General features: G+C 38.2%; 1 protein-coding gene and 1 pseudogene across 3 annotated transcripts in view; one reads left to right on the plus strand and one right to left on the minus strand.

Moving 5' to 3' along the window:
- Positions 1–19,132, plus strand: part of LRCOL1 (leucine rich colipase like 1) — a 38,832-nt gene that overhangs the window by 10,713 nt on the left and 8,987 nt on the right. For all 3 annotated transcript variants that reach the window (XM_072600827.1, XM_072600825.1, XM_072600826.1), the window contains one exon: positions 12,459–12,550. In XM_072600827.1, coding sequence (XP_072456928.1) covers positions 12,461–12,550 — 90 coding nt within the window. In that variant the 5' untranslated portion in view covers positions 12,459–12,460. The remainder of the gene's footprint in view (positions 1–12,458; positions 12,551–19,132) is intronic.
- LOC140499430 (UPF0669 protein C6orf120 homolog) lies at positions 16,294–16,883 on the minus strand (annotated as a pseudogene).

Genomic DNA, 19,132 nt, shown 5'->3' on the forward strand with positions numbered 1-19,132 from the left:
GTTATGAAAGAGGAATCAGAACAAAAGGGGGAAAGTATGACAAAGAAAAAAAAGCAAATAGTATACTTCCATCTGCATTCAGACTGCATAGTTTTTTCTCTGAATGTGGATAGCACTTTCCATCGCAAGATTTTAGGAATTGTCTTAGATCATTGCATTGCTGAGTAGAGCTAAGTCTGTCAAAAGTGATCATTGCACAATGTTACTGGTATTGTGTACAATGTTCTCCTGGTTCTGCTCACTTCGTTCAACATCAATTCATGTAAGTCTTTCCAGATTTTTCTGAAATCTGCCTGCTCATCATTTCCTTTGGAGCAATAATATTCCATTACGTTGATATACAATAACTTGTTTAGTCATTCCCCAATTGATGGGCATCCCCTCAATTTCCAATTCTTTGCTACCACAGAAAGAGTTGTTATAAATTTGGGGTCATTTTTCCTTTTTCATGATCTCTTTGAGATACAGACATACACTACTATATTTCTGGATCAAAAAGTATGCATGGTTTTATAGCCCTTTGGGCATAGTTCCAAATTATTCTCCAGAATGTTTGGAACAGTTCACAACTCCACCAGCAATGCGTTACTGTTCCAATTTTCCCACATCTTCTCCAGTATTTATCATTTTTCTGTTTGCCATGTTAGCTAATCTGATAGGTGTGATGTGGTACCTCAGAGCTGTTTTAATTTCAATTTCTCTAATCAATAGTGATTTAGAGAATTTTTTATATGATTATAGGTTGCTTTAATTTCTTTCACCTGAAAACTGCCTGTTCATATCCTTTGACCATTTCTCAGTTGAGGAATGACTTATATTCTTATAAATTTCACTCAGTTCCCTATATTTTTTAGAAATGAGGTCTTCATCAGAGACATTAACTGTAAAAATTGTTTCGAGCATTCTGCTTCCTTTCTAATCTTGGTTGCATTGGCTTTGTTTGTGCAAAACCTTTTAAATTCAATGTAATAAAAATTATCCATTTTGAATTTCATAATGTTATCTATCTCTTGTTTGCTTATAAATTCTTCCCTTCTTCATAGACCTGACTACTCCTTGCTCTCCCAATTTGCTTATAACATCACCCTTTTGTGTAAATCATGTACCTGTTTTGATCTTATCTTGGTGTAGAGTATAAGGGTACAAGAACTCAAAGAGTGAGTTCTTATTCCAGAAGTTGGAGTCTTTGGGTTTATTCACAGTAGATTACTGTAGTTATTGACTACTGTCTTGTGTATCTAACTTATTCCACTGACCCACCACTCTGTTTCTTATTCACTACCAAGTAGTTTTGATGATTGTTGATTTATAATACAGTTTAGATCTGGTATGGCTATGTCACCTTCCCTTGCATTTCTTTTCATCAACTCTCTTGATATTCTGGACTTTTTGTTCTTCCAAATAAATTTTGTTATTATTTTTTCTAGTTCTATAAAATAATTTTGGTAGTTTGATTGGCATGGCACTGAATAAATAAATTAATTTAGATAGAATTGTCATTTTTATTATGTTGGCTCAACCTACGCATGAGCAACTGATATTCTTCCAGTTATTTAGATCTGACTTTATTTGTGGGAAATGTTTTTTAAGTGTGTTCATATAGTTCCTGAGTCCATCTTGGCAGCTGGACTCCCAAATATTTTATATTGTCTATAGTTATTTTAAATGGAATTTCTCTATCTCTTGCTGCTGGGCTTCATTGGTAACATATAGAAATATCAATGATTTATGTGGGTTTATTTCATGTACTGCAACTTTGCTAAAGTTGTTCATTATTTCAAATAGTTTTTTAATTGATTCTCTAAGTATAACATCATATCATCTGCAGAGAGTGACAGCTTTGTTTCTTCATTGCCTATTATAATTCTTTCAATTTCTTTTTCTTCTCTTATTGCTAAAGCTAACATTTCTAGTACAATATTGAATACAATGATTATAATGGATATCCTTCTTTCACCCTTGCTCATATTAGAAATGCTTCTAGCTTATCTCCATTACATATAATGCTTGCTGATGGTTTTAGATAGATACTGCTTATCATTTTAAGGAAAACTCCATATATTACTATATTCTCTAGCATTTTTAATAGGAATGGGTATTGTATTTTATCAAAAGCTTTTTCTGCTTCTACTGAGATAATTATATGATTTCTGTTATTTTTGTTATTGATATGGTCAATTATGCTGATAGTTTTCCTAATATTGAACTAGTCCTACATTCCTGGTATAAATCTCACTTGGTCATAGTGTATTATCCTTGTGACAAGTTTCTGTAATCTCTTTGCTAATATTTTACATATAATTTTTGCATCTGTATTCATTAGTGATATTGGTCTATAATTTTCTTTCTCTGTTTTGACTCTTCCTGGTTTAGGTATCAGCAGGATATTTACATCATAAAAAGAATTTGGCAAGACTCCTCTTTCACCTAATTGTTCTTTAAATATTTGGTAGAATTCACTTGTAAATCCACTTGGCCCTGGAGATCTTTTTCCTTAAGGAGTTCATTGATGGTTTCTTCATTTCTTTTTCTAAAATGGGGTTGTTTAAGTATTTTATTTCTTCTTCTGTTAATCTGGGAATTTATATTTTTGTAAATATTCATCTATTTCACAAACATAGATCCTAATTATTGTTTTAATTTCCTTTTCATTGGTGATGAATTCACCCTCTTCATTTTTTATACTGATAATTTGGTTTTCTTTCTTTTATTAAAATCAAATTAACCAAAGGTTTATCTATTTTATTGGTTTCCCCCCCCCATAAAACCAGATCTTAGTTGTATTTATTAGTTAAATAGTTTTCTTAATTACAATTTTATTAACCTCTCCTTTGATTTTCAGAATTTCTAATTTGGTACTTAATTGGGCATTTTTAATTTGTTCTTTTTAGCTTTTTTAGTTGCAAGTCCAATTCATTGATCTACTCTTTCTCTATTTTTCTTCATGTAAGCATTGAGGGATATAAATGCCCCCCTAAAAACTACTTGGCTGCTTCCCATGAGTTTTGGTATGTTGTCTCATAATTGTCATTTTATTGGATAAAGTTATTGATTGTTTCTGTGATTTGTTGTTTGACCCACTCATTAGATTATTTAGATTCCAATTGATTTTTAGTCTATCTTTCCATGACCCTTTATTACATGTAATTTTTATTGCATCATGATCTGAAAAGGATGCACTTAATATATTTTTGCCTTTCTGCATTGGATTGTGAGGTCTTTATGCCCTAGTTCATGGTCAATTTTTTTGTAGATGCTATGTACTGAGAAAAAAAATATTCCTTTAAATCCCCATTCATTTTTCTCCAGAGGTCTACCGTGTTGACTTTACTAAAATTCTATTCACCTGTTTAACTTCTTTCTCTTTTAATTTGTAGTTAGATTTATCTTGTTCTGAGAGGGTAAGGTTAAAATCCCCCACTAGTATAGTTTTGCTATTTCTTCCTGTAACTCACTTAACTTCTCTAAGAATTTGGATGCTATACTACTTGGTGCATATATATTTAGTATTGGTATTACTTCATTATATATGGTACCTTTTAACTGGATGTAGTTTCCTCCTTTATCTCTTTTATTAGATCTATTTTTATTTTTGCTTTGTCTGAGATCAGGATTGCTACCCCTTTCTTTTTTTTTTACATCAGCTGAAACATAATACATTCTGTTTCAACCTTTTACCTTTACTCTGTATGTATCTTTCTGTTTCAAATGTGTTTCTTGTAAACACCTTACTGTAAGAGTATGGTTTTTAATCCACTCTGCTATCTGCTTCCATTTTATGGGAGAGTTCATCCCATTCACATTCACAATAATTATTACCAACTGTGATTGATTAGAGAGTTGCAAATCAAAACAACTCTGATTTACTACATCACACCTATCAGATTGGCTAACATGACAAAACTGGAGAATTATACATGTTGGAGAAGATGTGAGAGAGTTGGAACACTAATCCACTGCTGTTTGAGCTGTGAGCTGATCCAACATTCTGGAGAGCAATTTGGAAATATGCCCTAAAGGCTATAAAAATGTGCATACCTTTTGACCTAGCAGTACTGCTTCTAGAACTCTATCCAAAAGAGATCATAAAAAGGGAAAGGGGCCCACATGTACAAAAATATTTATAGCAGTTCTTTTTGTGGTGGCTAAGAACTGGAAATCAAGGGGATGACCATCAGTTGGGGAATGACTGAACAAGTTGTGGTATATGAATGTAATGGAATACTATTATGCTATAAGAAATGACAAACAGGCAGACTTCAGAAAAACCTGGAAAGACTTATATAAACTGATGCTGAGTGAAGGGAGCAGAGTCAGGATGACATTATACACAGTAACAGCTACAGTGTGCAAGAACTGTTTTTGATAGACTTAGTCCTTCACAGCAATGCAAGGACCTAAAACATTTCCAAAGGACTCATGATGCAAAATGCCATCCACATCCAGAGAATGAACTATGGAGTCAGAATGTAGAATCAAGAAGACTATTTTCTCCTTTGTTATGTTTTGTTTCTCTCATGGTTTCTCCATTCGTTTTAATTCTTCTATGTTATATAACTAATGCAAAAATATAATAGGAATGCATGTGTAGAACCCATATAAGATTGCATGCCATTTTGGGGAGGAAGGGGGGAGGAAGGAGGAGAAAATTTGGAACTTATGCAAGTGGTTGTTGAAAACTGAATATATTTGGGGGAAAATTGTTACTAACTGTGTCTTTCCATCCTATTCCCCCTCTCATTTTTGCTTTTCTGTCCCCTTTTCCCCTTAATCTCCTCATTAACATCTTGCTTCTGACCACCACCTTCCTCAATCTGGCCTCTTTTCTATCAGCTCCTCTCCTTTTTCTTTCCCCTTTCCTCTCCTACTTCCCATAGGGTAAGATAGATTTCTGTACACAATTGAGTGTGTATGTTATTCCCTCTTTGAACCAAATCCAATGAGAGTAAGGTTCAAACAATGCTCACTCCCCTCTCTTCTTTTCCTCTGTTGTAATAGATCTTTACACCTCTTTGTATGATGTAATTTATCCCTTTCTGCCTCCTCCTTTCCTCTTCTACCAGTACAAGCCTTTTTTTCCATCCTTTAATTAATTTTTTAAATCATCAAATCAAAGTCAACTTACATCCCTACTCTCTGTCTATTTATAACCCTTCTAAATGTCATAATAAAGATACAGTTCTCAAGAGTTACAAGTATCATCTTCCCATATAGGGATGTAAACAGTTTAACCTTATTGAATAACATATTTTTTTTCTTTCCTGTTTACCTTTTTATGATTCTCTTGAGTCTTATATTTTAAGATTGAATTTTCTATTCAACTCTGGTTTTTTCATCAGAAAAGTTTGGAAGTTCCCAATTTTATTGAATATCCATCTCTTCCCCTGAAAGGTTATGCTCAGTTTTGCTGGGTAGTTGATTCTCAGTTGTAAGATAAGCTCCTTTGTTTTTTGGAATATTATATTCCAGGTTTTCTTCAGTCAGTTTTTGTCCTTCCTTTTCCAAGCTGTTGACTCTTTCTTGCATACCTCTCATTTCTTTTCCCAATTTTTTCCTTTATCTCTCTTATTTGACTTTTAAAATCCTTCTTGAACTCTTCCAAGATTTTTGGGGCTTGAGTTTAACTCATGTTCCCCTTTAAGGTTTTAGATGTAGGTATATTGACACTGTTGTCCTCTTCTGAGTTTGTATTTTGGTCTTCCCTGTCCTCATAGAAACTGTCTATGGTCAGTGTTCATTTTTGCTTATGGTGTTTGCCTATTTCTTGGCTTTTAAAGTTGAGTTCTGCTTCTGAGGCACTGTTCCAAGCTTTCTGTGCTGGGGACCAAGGAGCCTGTCACTGGCTTTGTGTGCTGGCAGCTGGAGGATGTAGAAGTCTGGCACTTCACCTGATGCTGAGTTGGGGTCTTTGTGGTGTCTGGCATGTGCTGAGGCCAGGTGGGGTTTTTCTGCATTCCCTGGGGCTACACTGAGACACATCAGGGTCTGGACACTGAAGGCCTCCTGCCAACACTGGGTTGTGCTGAGGCATGTGAGGGTCTGGCAGTTGGAGGATGCCTACCCCCCTGGGGCTGCACTGGTGCACATGGTGGTTCTCTGAGCTGCATGTTGGGGAGTCCTGGTATTGACTTTTGCCTGCTCCACCACCCTGGGGATCAGAATCTCCTGCTGGTTTTCTGAGGTGGGGCTTGTTACTGGCTTTCTGGGGCATTTCCTGTCCTGGACTGTGTTCCCCTTTTACCCTAGCGAGATGGACCTTTCTTATAGATCCTCCGAGATTCCCAGGCTAGAAGACTGCTCTACTCTGTCTTTCTGCTGGCTCCATTGTTCCCAGATTTTTCCTGGGATGCTTTTTTCTGTCTGTATTTTTTTTTTACCCCAGAGTTCAATAAGGGAAAATGACAGTGATTTCCTACTTACTCCATCAGCTTGTCTCCCAGCCTCATTCCATGTCTTTAGAGAAATTTTCTGTTGTGGGTTCACATTTTTTCTAATCTCCTAATTGAGTTTTCAAATTCTGCATTGGGAGCTCTAGGTGCTGACCTATATTCATTCCTAATTTCATATTTTTGTTGTTATTGTTTGTTGTTCAACCATTTCCAGTCATAGCTGACTCTTTGTGACCCCATTTGGGGTTTTCTTGGCAGAGATACTGCAGTGGTTTGCCATTTCCTTCTCCAGCTCATTTTACAGATGAGGAACTGAGGCAAACAGGGTTAAGTGACTTACCCAGGGTCACCTAGCAAGTAAGTGTCCAAGGCCAGATTTGACTTCAGGAATATGAGACTTTCTGACTCCAGGTCTAGCACTCTATCCACTGTGTCACCTAGTTGCCCTAATTTCTGATTTTAGGAATTCATCTCTCCCTTAAACAATTTAGAGTTTCTTGTTGTGGTTCTATATTCTCTTGAGAACCCTTGGATTCTGTATATCATCAGGCATAGGCTTGCTCTCCTTTGTCTTATAGTATTTAATTAAGAAGACTCAATATTCTTTTTGAAAATTTACTATTTGTCTCTACTTCTGATTTTAGGATCATCTCTGCTGATTTATTTATTTGTGCTCTGAGCTTTTCATGAGAATTTTCCCCTTGACGTTTTTGGTGCTTTAGCTTATTTTTTTCATATCTCCTGTTACTCACTTTCTGGCTTCTCCCCCATTACTGGTGGGAATGCTGCCAATGCTGGCCTTCCAGAGTTCCTCAACCTCTTTGCTGAGGAATATAATGCTCACTGGCCCATGTCCATGCCCTCAGTGCCAGGGTAGAGAGGGAAAAGGAATGACACTAACAAGGTTTCAGTCTCCTCTCCTTCAAGCCTGGCACAGCTATGTATGCTGGCTCCTTACCTCAATCTCCCCATTGATCCCCCTCCTTTTTTCCTACCATCTAGTTTAAATAAGCATCTGTTGCTTTTTATGGGGTGGAGGAAAGGTAAGAAGAGTATCCTGGGTAGAGTCTTTGAAACCTTTGGGATCTCTCACCTAGGATCAGGTTTCCATCACAGGACAACATAATTTTAACCTGTCACCTCTTGCTTTATTTAGGTAGGAGTTGAGGTAAGGGGTTCCAGTAGAGCCTTTGAATCAGAAACAAGAGCATGGTATCAGTTGTAAGGCTAAGATTAGCTAAGAGTGGCTGGAGGCTGGTTGGGGAGAGAAGTATGTTGAATGAGGATCAGAGTTTCCCCTGTTATTTCATAAGTATTTTATCTTATTGGCATTCTCTCTTTTTTGTCTTATAGGTTCAGCTGTGCAATATGGCACATAATTCTCCTCCTCTTTCTCTTTCCTCCTCTTCCTCCATTCTCCTCTTCCTCCTCCTCTTTTTCCTTTTCCTCCTTCTCCCCCTCCTCCTCTTCTTCATTTAGAAAGTTCAAGGTATCTGTGAAAAGGGACTAATTCCTCAACTTGTAGGTCACATGACCTAGAAGTCTATCTTGATTTTTTTTAGAAAGGTTGGAAATAGATATTGCATTTTAAAAAGTATCTTGCTCTTTAATAGAAAATACAGCTTTGAAGATTCTTCTCCAACAAGACTGTTGACTATGCATTTGTTAAAGTTATACAGGGGTTCTGTAATAGATGAAACCATGGAGGTAAATATTCAATGCTTTTTCTGAGTGTAAAAACCATCAAACATTTGTTGTTAATTACCCACTATGTACCAGGTACTATACTACACGCTGTGGATACTGTGACAAGAATGAAACAGTCCTTGTCCTTGAAGACATTGTAATCTAGCTAGAGGAAACAATACGTGAGTGTAGCAGAAGGATTGACTGATAAACCCCCTGGTGAACTGAATTTCTTCTAGCCTAATTGATAAAATTATAGGATATGAAGGAAAGGACACAGATAGATGCAATGAGTTATAAAGACTTTAGAGGAAATGTGAAGAAATATTTATATTTTTAAGGAAGTAAAAAGTTCCTTTATTCAACTTGATGGAATTCTAGGGCAGCCAGCTTAGCCATTGGATGACTGAGGAGTTAGCTACACCTTAAAAAGCCAGCAAGCTCTTCAAACTAAAGAGCCAGGTGTGTTCTGTCTAGCAGTAGAGAAAAGAATCAGTTACAGGGGAAGGAACCAACTCTTAAGAAGGAATTGATGTTTACCTTTTGCCTTGTACTTCTTCTGTAGATGGGGTAGTGCATGGGGAGGGGATGTTTTCCCCTTCCCCACTGCATTGGTAATGGTATCTAACAGTGGTGCAAGTCAGGCAGGCTCTTACAGTTATTTGGTCAGTCAATAAACATTTATTAAACACCTACCATGTGCCTGTTACTGTCCTAAGCTCTGGTGATACAAAAAAAAGCCCTCAAGTTGCTTATAATCGAATGCAGGAATAACACAAAAAAGAGAGCTAAAAGAGAAGGAGGGGGAAAGTATCTGGTGTGGGGACATAATGACAAAGTTGAGAGCAGTATAGCTCAGCGGGAAATAAAGAGATGGCTGGCTATACCAGTCCATTTTCAGAGTTGAGAGAAAACTAACCCTGAGGAGTCTAGTTGAGTTTTGGAGAGGAGTGAAATAGCACATAGCAACCCAGCTGAGCAACCTGCCCAGTAGACACATACCAACCAAGGGAGCCAGACACCATGAGAAGAGAAAGCACCTTAGGGTGCTAGGAAGATGAGTTGTCTTAGTCATATATGTTCTGTGTGTGTGTGTGTCTGTGTCTGTGTGTATGTAGGTATGTGTGCCTTTCTACTAATGTCCTCTGATTGTCCATTCTTCACACTGACACTGTGTGTATTTGTGGGAAAGTGTCCCACTTGGGAAAATAAATCCCAAGTTTATGAGGATGAATATTTTGTAGCTACCATTCTTGTGATACCATCTCAATAAATGCCTTTGCTTTGAGCTAATTGTATCTTCCGGCAGACTATTACAGATAAATACACTGGTGGGAGCTTGTGAACTATTGTTTCAAAAATGCAAGCCCACAACCTTGGGATGATTATTCCCTGGGAAACCCCAGAAGGACAGGCTGCACCAAGTTTGCTTTGGTACAAGGCCCAGGCAATGGATGAGTCATTCCCTTTCCTCAGCCGGGCTGGATCCTTGCAGAATGTGGAGTCTTGGCTGATGGGTCAGTCTGTAACTGTGCCAGATCACACAGGTCATTCAGCTGCAAGGACTCCTCCTGTGACCCGGTTGTAGCTGCTACTGGCTCTGGTTACTGGTTGAGTCTCTGCTGGCTCTGATGGTTCTCCCAGTTTTATTGGTTACTTGGGTGGTTCCCTCCCAGAATGCTTTCTTGCTTAAGATTATTAGGAAAGAGGTGGGGGAAGCAGGTATCACATGAACCTGACTCTTATCAGAAACTGACAAAGGAGAATTGAACACTTTGTTCAAGTGCCTGTGTGCTCCTGGGTGTGTATGTGTGTGTGTGTGTGTGTGTACAGAGTTTGGAGCAGCAATACATTACACTCAACAAAGAAAAAAGGTGAAGATAATAGGAAAAGGAAATAGATTTAAGGATAGAGTTGGGGAGGAAATAGTCACACACAAAACACATTTCAGTTGGATGGTAAAGAGAGGATTCAAATGTAAGAAAGTGTGAGAACCAGTGGATGGGGCCTGAGGAGGGACAGTAGAGTGGAACCAGATGACTTTAATTACAGATCGCTAGTTTTGATCACATTCTTTCTTCTTTGTGAAGGGGAAGTCACAGAGAAGTATGGGGACATGAAGGAGGAAAGTATACAATTAGCAATCCTAACTCTGACTGTGAATGAGATGAGCTCACCTCTAAAATGGCAGTATGGAAGGGAATGGGTAAGGGGCAACAATACAGTGCCTTTGGAGAGAATGGAACTGGCCCAAACCTTCCCATTCTACTAACAGATAGTCTCAGGAGTGGTTGGTTGAACAGTCTGTGCAGAGGCAAAACATGAGATGCCTCATTATCAGCCTTATGAAACTGCTTTATGTTCTGATGAAGCTGAGATGCTAGCCCTCAGGCAGATTATAATGGTAGCTGTAAGTTAAATTTCTGAATCCACTAAGCCTTCCAACATTGCCCACTTCATAGGTGACAGTTGTTTCCGTTGTGTGTTACTCTTCATGACCCCATTTGGGGTTTTCTTGGCAAAGGTAATGGAATGGTTTGTCATTTCCTTCTCCAGCTCATTTTACAGATGAGAAAACTGAGGCAAGCAAACAGGGTTAAGTGACTTGCCCAGAGTCCCTTAGCTAGTAGGTATCTGGTGTTCTGTGCACTATGGAGCCACCTAGATACTCTGGTGGCATTTTAATGCTATCAATTTCAGAATCTGCCTCCTCTAACAGTATCGATAACTTTCCAAACTGAGCTGCCATTTTTTATTGTAGTTTAAAGCCACAGGCACGTGACTTTGGAGCATCCCTATGCAACTAGAATTTCTAGCCAAGAGAAACAACTGCATAAATAAAAACATTCAGATTTGTTTTTCTTCCTTCTTCAGGATTTTGGGTGTCCTAGACCATGGGGACAACTGAAGTTGCTTTATCTGTAACACAGAATTTTGGTTTTGGAGAGGTCTGAGAGGTCGTGGGGATCAGAGACGATGGCTTCACCTTGTTGCTCATTTGGCCCAGAAGGCTCTGCAAAGCACCAAAAATAAAAATTAGGAAAGGGAAATTGCCATGTCCTAGACAAGGGTGAGGAGCCTGCAGCCTCAAGGCTACCTTGTGGCCCTCTAGGTCCTCAAGTGTGGCCCTTTGACTGAATCCAAGCTTCACAGAACAAATTCTCTTAATAAAAGAACTTGTTCTATAAAACTTGGATTCAATCAAAAAGCTGCACCCAAGGACCCAGAATGTCACATGTGACCTAGAGGCTACAGGTTCCCCACCATGTGAAGGAACAGGCTTCTCTGTCCCTGCCTCACCCTCCAAGTTGAGAGAATAGCTTGTGACTGATTTTTATTCTGAGTTTCTCTGTATGTGCACACATTCATTTTGGATGAACAATAGTGAATAAAGGGGGTGGATAGAGATCTACGGAGCCTGAAATAGAGGAATAATTCAGCTCACCTCCATTCATTAAATCCCTCCACAACAGCCAAAGTGACATTCCTATTGTATAATTCTGAACATGTCATTTTCCTGCTTGAAAAGTTCCAGTGGCTTCCGCATGTCTCTAGGATAAAATATGACCTCTTCTTGATATTGGAAGCCCCTCAAGGACTGGCTCCAGTCTATTCTTTCAAGCAGATTACACATCATTCCCCTTAATGCACTCTACGCACTAGCCAAAGTGGTCTACTGGCCAGTCTTCATACATTCCACTCTCTCTTCCATCACCAGGCCTTTGCAGAGTGTCTTCAATGACCAGAATATCCTCTCTCTTCCCCTCTGGCTCTTAGACTCTCTGGCTTCCTTCAGAGCTCAGCTCATGACTCCAGTGGTGAAGCCTACCTTCTTACCCACTGATTTCTTTTCCATGTTATTTATGCTGACTTCTTTGTGTACAGGATTCCCCTCTATCCACCACAGAATATAAATATGTGGAGGGCAGGGAATGTTTCATTTGGGGTTTTGTGTCTGCAGGACCTAACATAGAGCTTGGCATTTAAATATTTATTATTATTATTTAGTGTTTATCATGTGCCAGGCACTGTAGACACAAAGACAAAAAAAAGTCTCTACCCTACTTCTCAGCTCAGAAAACAAAGGTAAGAGAATGAGGCCAGAAGAGAAGGGGACAGAGATGGCAACTACCAGGAACTGATTTAATCAGAGGCATAGGAGATGATACAGAATGGAGGCAGTCATGTCCTGAAAGCTCTGAGGACTTGGAAGGCATCTCATGGGAGATAACCAATGTATGGGAAATGATTTTAGGAAATAAAAGGGAATTTTCATACACATTTGAAAAACAAACTTATCCAGTGTTGAGTAGCAGGAAAGAAATGAATGTATTAGGTGATCCATCCCCTATCAGACCAGCTCTAATATTCATTTTCTTCCAGGGATGCTGCTGGGTCCATTCACAAAAGCAGGTATCTTGGAGCTTCTACTGATGTCTCTCCTTCTATCCCAAGGGTCCATGAAATTTCACAAGGTGAGAGTGATATTGCTCCTGAACTCCTTTAAGGGGTTTCATTCAATCCAAAAATTGCCCCATTTCTCCCTGAAACTCATAATTGATGTGGGGAATGCCCTGGATGGAGCCTCCCCTTCCCTTCTCTGGGTCCAGTTCCCAGCTCAGAAAGAACAGCGAATATATTGGAATGGAAATATCCTTTACCCTTTCTTCTGAGGTTCCCATCTCATAAAATGACCTCAATATCTTTATTTCTCAGGTCAGCTGGTATTCCTTTAACCAAGGTTCTGTGTGAGTCTATTTATATCGCAAAGCACCAGTACTCTAGAAATACAAAATCACCATTACTTATGTTAGTCTCTATACTTAATAAGTGCAAGTAAATCAACAGACATTAATGCTTAAATATTCAAATAATAAAATTTATATAACAGGAACTATTTAGACTTATAAAGAAAAAACACATAGGAAAACTATTAAAAAAATTTTATTTCTTTGAAAACTTTAAAAAATATTAAATTTTTGGAATGCTTTTAAATTTTAAAAATTGTTCTCTGTCAAACTAAGATAGCCAAAGATTCCCAAGTAGAAAATCTCTTTAGTGGGTCCCTGTTAATGAAAAGGGCACCCCCATAAATCCCAGATGAGCTCCCATTGTGTAGTCCAGCTGTGGTACTGGCTTACCTACATGGTCAGTGATACGGCACCCACACTCTCTTTCTGGCTTACTCATCCCCTGCACCCTGCCCCTACAAATACATATTTGACATCCTTCAGGGGTCAGCGGACAAATCATGGCCACAACCACATAACTCTGACAAAAATTCTCTCTCAGAGTGTGCTTCCACTGCTTATCACTGTGGCTCCTGAGGCTCACTGGTATTTCCCATTTATTAAAAAAAAAGGTCAGTCTCCATGATACCACAAACTCTAAAAAATTATAGATATCTTTTGTTGTTTTTTTTAACCTCACCAATGTTTCCACTAGTATACTTTGCTCTCCCTTTTCCAGAAAGTCATCTTATTTAACAAAAATATTTTAAAATAAAAATAAGAAAAAAATTAACAAAAGTGATCAATATATTGGAAAAAGTCCAAAAATATATGCAGTGTACCTTCTTTTGGATTCCAGAGAGTTCTACATCATGAAGATGGCTTAAGTAGCTTTATCTTCGGTGCATAACTTCTATTTTAGAGAGATCTGAGAAGTCTTGGGGGTCAGAGAAAATAATCAGTCCTCTATTTTGTTGTTCATGTGATCTGGAAATCTGACTTTATTTTGATATCTATAGCTTGAGGAGAAACTCCCTCAGAATTCCATAGAAGATCTGAAAAGCTTAATAAGTTACTATTAGATGGGAGCTGCTTGTTACCCGAATTATACTTTGAAGGAAATGAGAGACAGATTCTCTCAAGCAGAGATGAAGAGATATAATTTCAGAAGGATCACTAAAAATTGGTGGAAGGGGAAAAAGGCTTCTTGTAGATGGTGACATTTGAACTCAGTCTGGAAGAAAGCTAAGGAGATAGAGGTGAGGAGCAAAACCATCCCAGACTTAAGAGACAACCTCTGCAAAAGAAGTGGAAGAAACAATGTCACAGGTAAGGACCAGCAAGTTGGCTAAGGGATAGAGTTGGGGGTGGGGGAGTGATGTGTAACCAACCTAGAAAGATAGGCTCTAGCCAGATTGTGATAGTCTTGACATTTTAGTATTTTATTCTAAAGGCGATGTGAAACTTTTTGAGGAGGGGAGTAACATGACCCAACCTGTGCTTTAGGAATATCACTTTGACAACTCTGAATGGACAATGGATTAGATAGACTGGAAGCAGATAAACCAAATAGGAAGTTTTTGCAGGAGTTCGGTCAAGAGGTGATGATGCATGTAGTAGGAATAAGTATGTTAATAGCATGAGCAACTCTATTTTGTTAGAAGTTGTAATGTAGGCTGGTTTGTTTTTGTTGTTTGTTTGTTTGTTTGTTTCAGGAATGAGGTAAGTACTTAGATTGAAGTATAGTAGAACCTAGATTTATGAATTTCATTTGTTCCGAGATTCTGTTCGTTATGTGTGTTCATGTTGCAAAGTGAATTTTCCCATAGGAAATAATGTAAAGTCAGATGATTGGTACCACATCCCAAAAAATTAATATAAAAATAATTATTTATAATTTTAAGTAAGTTTTTTGTCCCTAATGCACCTGAAATACAACAGCAATGATTAGTACAAGATATAAACTGAAAATAAAATAAATTAACCTGTAGTTTACCTTTGAGAAGAATCGTGGCTGGTGAGAGGGAGGAGGAGGAGGAAGGCTTATTGCTTGGAAGGAGAAGCTCCTTCTATGAGAACATTGGGAATTTCAGTGTTGAAAGTGCTCTCTCTTATGCTACTTTCACTAAAAGTTAAGACTAACACTACTGCCTTCATTTGTTTTTTAGAATCACTTTCCTGGTCTGACTCACTGATTTTTTTTTCTGTTCACTTCTGACTAGGAATCTATCTAATATAACACTTGTTTTTGACAGTTTTTCAGAATGTCACCGAAATGTGCCATTGCATTATCGTTAAAAATATTTGTGGCTCTCATTGATATATGTATTTTGTTGAATAGATAATTACATGATTAATTAAGAGTGATTTCAGGTATGAGTGAGTAGAAGTCTGATTGAATTTTATCTTCTCTCTAGTCAGCATATAGAATGGTAAGCCAGTTCCTCACATGCTATGAGTTACATTTGGTGTTTAGGATGGAATGCTGGCAAAACAAAAACAAAGAAAACAAAACAAAGGCAAAAATGTCCTGTTAGGACAGAAAGGAAAGGGAGAAGTCAGGCCAAAGATTGGTTTCTGTTATTTTCCTCTTAACCAGGGTCATCATGATACCTATACTTCTCCATTCTTGAAATGGTATCCTGTTTAAGGAATACCCATGCAGGAGATGAATGAAGCCTTATTTCAAGCTAAGAATTGAATTGTTAAATCTTAAGAAAAAGTTGTTTGTTATTTTTTAAGTGATAGCATTCTACTAAACTTACGTCCATGGGTGGAACAGAGAAAAGGCAGAGCCTTGGAAGTAACTGCAGTGTTGGAAGGCAGATCTGAGGGAGTACTCCAAGACAGTGCAGGTGACAAATATACCAGACTAGCTTCAGAGGCCTTGTAACTGTTAAAGTCAAAACTACTGGAAAGAAAATTTAAAAATACTGCCCTGCAGAATGCTGAGGATTTCCTGCTTTAAAAATGAGAAAAAAGTAGACCAAATTTTATAGGAAAAGTATATCTCTCCCTATAAAAATAGAAAATAAGCTAAGAAATTATAAAAGTAAAGAACAGATGACTTGTTTTTTCATTAGAGGCATTATATCAGGTAGCCCACAGGTAATGGGAAACCAGAACAGCAAGGAGAAGGCAAAGTGACTTGATAGTGGGTCAAGTGATGTGCTACCTGGGGATACTAGAATATGGATGATCCATGGTAGATCTTGTGGGTTTTTTGTAAGTATAAGCATTTTTAATTGTATATTTTCCAGATATACGAACTCTTCTTTCTTTAAAGAAAATGACAAATCTTGTGTTTGCTGCTCTTATTTGGGTGGGAATGACAATGCAAAACTAAATACGGCTTTTTCCCCCACCCAACCACCATAAAAAGCTAACCAAAACCCTATTTCCTGAAACATATGAAAAGTAACAATGTTTACAGCAAATCACAATCTACTTCACAGGTTAAGAATACTGTATTCCAGTGTATGTCTGTCCAATGATATTAAAAAAGAACCTCAAGTATTAGTTTCAAAATACCAATCATTATTGTCCAAACAATGGATTCTTCATCTTGAGATGTATCTTCTGGTGTATAAGTCTGCTTTTGGCTTGTAGCTTTGCCATCTGTAGCATAAGTTGCTTCACCAAATGGATATTCCACAATTATTCTATCATAATATACTTTCATTTCAAATTCATTCTCAAGGTGAGATGGATATCCATAGATACCTCTTCCCACAAGGTGCTGGAAGTGTCCAGACATGAAAACAACATCCTGGCCACAAGTTACAGACTGTAATTCATACTCATCAAAACTTGGATGAAGGGTGGTATCAGATGCATACAAATCTGCATCATCTTTTAAACTTTTCATTGGAAGAACTATTTTCCCTTCATGATTTAGTTTCAAATAGCTGTAATTTCCAGCTTAAATCTGACCCTGAATCACATACAAGAGAATGCATCCTTCAGGTACTTTCTCCTCCTCAGTTCTATTCACGAAGGATGGTCCCTGGGATGTTATAAGTATCAGAAGGGCTTTCTTCCAGGATATTACCATAATTGCTGAAGGCTTAGTAGCAAAAGAATTTATTTGTCCTCTGTAAACATCGACCTGGCTCACAGGGACTTCGTGGGAGGGCTCAGGCCCAGTAGGAACAATCTGTCACAGGTGGCCCATGGCTCCCCTTCCATGCAGGCAGCACAGGGAGGCTTCTTGGGTGGCCACCACCTGCAGGCCACCCCAGGGGCGGCTGTGGTTCAAAAGATGGTTGGGTGGGACAGCCAGTGGTGTGTGTTTACACTGGAAAGGGGTGGGCTGGAGTTCCTGAGGTACTAACAGCTAAGGTTGCAGGGAAGGTGAGAGGTTCTCCCCAACAGCGACCCCAGAGAACCAAGTCCTTCGCGACCTGGGTCTCACCACCTGCACCCGGCAGCACCATCTGGAACAGGAACTGCTGTGGCTGGCCCCCACAGCCAGGTCTCATGTTCTTTACCAACCTTCAGTATTTTTAAGGATGAAGAGGAAATAATTACTAGATCAGAAACTAGAGCCTCTAATAGAATTGATCTGGGCAAAATCTGTGAAGACTATGTTTTAAAAAATGACGAATCAGATGCCACCTGGTTATTTAGTCTATCAATCAAGTGCCGTGTCCATTAGGTTAGATCACAATGATCTAAAAAAAAAAACCCAACAAAATTTTAAGATGATTAGTAAGGATGAAGGACTGGTCCAAACCATTAAAACTATATTAAAACAAGGTAGAGGATTAGCGGAAGAGATTCTCTTGCATTGGATTTTTCGTGCTTGGAGGAGGCAATAGTCTATGGGAAATTCTGGTGGAATGGATATATCTGGATTTGACCCAGGATATAGAAAGACAGGACTAGTGAAGTGCATTGAGAATAAGGTAACATTGTTTAGATCATCGTAACCTTCCTTCTTGGGAGGACCCAAGACTGTAGAATATATCCATTACATCTCTGAGATCAAGTGAGGATGCTAGCTCAGAAATATGCTCTTTCCCTGTAGAACAGGAAACCAAACAAGGGTAATAATGCCTTTAGAGATCAAAAGAATAGGAACCAAGGCAATCCTGGGAATTAGGACCAGGGACAAGATAGGTCACAAAATTAATGAGGTCCTATTAGAAGAGAACTGTGATTTAAATAGGGCACCCAGGTGGCAGCATAGTGCACAGAGGGCCTAGCCTGGAGTGAGGAAGATTCATCTTTTGAGTTCAAATCTGACCTCAGACACTTACTAGCTGTGTATTGCAGGCTCAGGAAAAAAACAATCATTGGAATGCATGGATTAAGTAAAAACTTTGCCCTTTGTCAGAATCTGAAAATCAGCATTTAATTATTGGGAGAAAAAGTCTGATGGGATCTGATAGTCTCATTCCTCTATCCCCAAGCAAGTTGTTAATATCTCTCAGCATAGAATTGAAGGAAGAGATAAGGAAATAAATGAATTCTTGAAAGATTTGAAACAGGAAGGGATAATTAAGAAAACAATTAGTTCAGATGATTCCCCTCTGGGTCAGAAAAGAAGGCAAGCAAATGGAGAATTTCAGTGGCTTACAGGAAATTTAATGCTGAGACCAAACCCATTAATAGAGCCTTCCCCAATATTTGGAAATGAACAGGAAGTAAGGGAATTTACAGAACATTAACTGCCCAAGATGCAATGGTCAGCTGCCCTGCAGAAACTACAGAAAGGGCAATCATCAGTTAAATTCCCAGTGATGATACTAGGAGGGAATATTGATTCTTCAACTAGTAGCAGAAAAAAATTTAGCTCTAAATCCCCCAATAGATCAAAGAGATACAAAATTCAGTAGTATTATTTGACTTCTGGAGAAGCCTTATTCTACGTTTGAGTATGATGTTAGTCTCACTTTATGAGGCAAAGAGAACATTAAATTACTTTAAGTGGGGCCCAAAATAATGATATGCATTAGAGCAGCTAAGGGAGGCTGTACAACAGACCACATCACTAGTTCCAGTCTCCTGGGATCCCTTCTATTAGTTAGAAGTTAAATAGTTGTAGAAGAAATTTTTATGACTTAGTTTCTGTGGACTGAGCTTAAGAAGGATAATGAGGAGGTTTATTAGATTTTAATGTAGGAAAATGAGTTACTATACTGTTATAGAAAAAAAGTTTACCCTTTCAGAATATCACATCATTATAAAAACAGAGGGATTGAGTCAAGGCATACTGCTGATATTACAGACATTATATGCCAGGAAACTGAATTGCTTCCATTTGCATTGTCTTAGGAAGATTCTGAAGATCACCTGCCAGGATAAGGTACCAAACACTAAGGT

Source organism: Notamacropus eugenii, chromosome 4 (assembly GCF_028372415.1).
Source record: "Notamacropus eugenii isolate mMacEug1 chromosome 4, mMacEug1.pri_v2, whole genome shotgun sequence".
NCBI classification, from domain to species: domain Eukaryota; kingdom Metazoa; phylum Chordata; class Mammalia; order Diprotodontia; family Macropodidae; genus Notamacropus; species Notamacropus eugenii.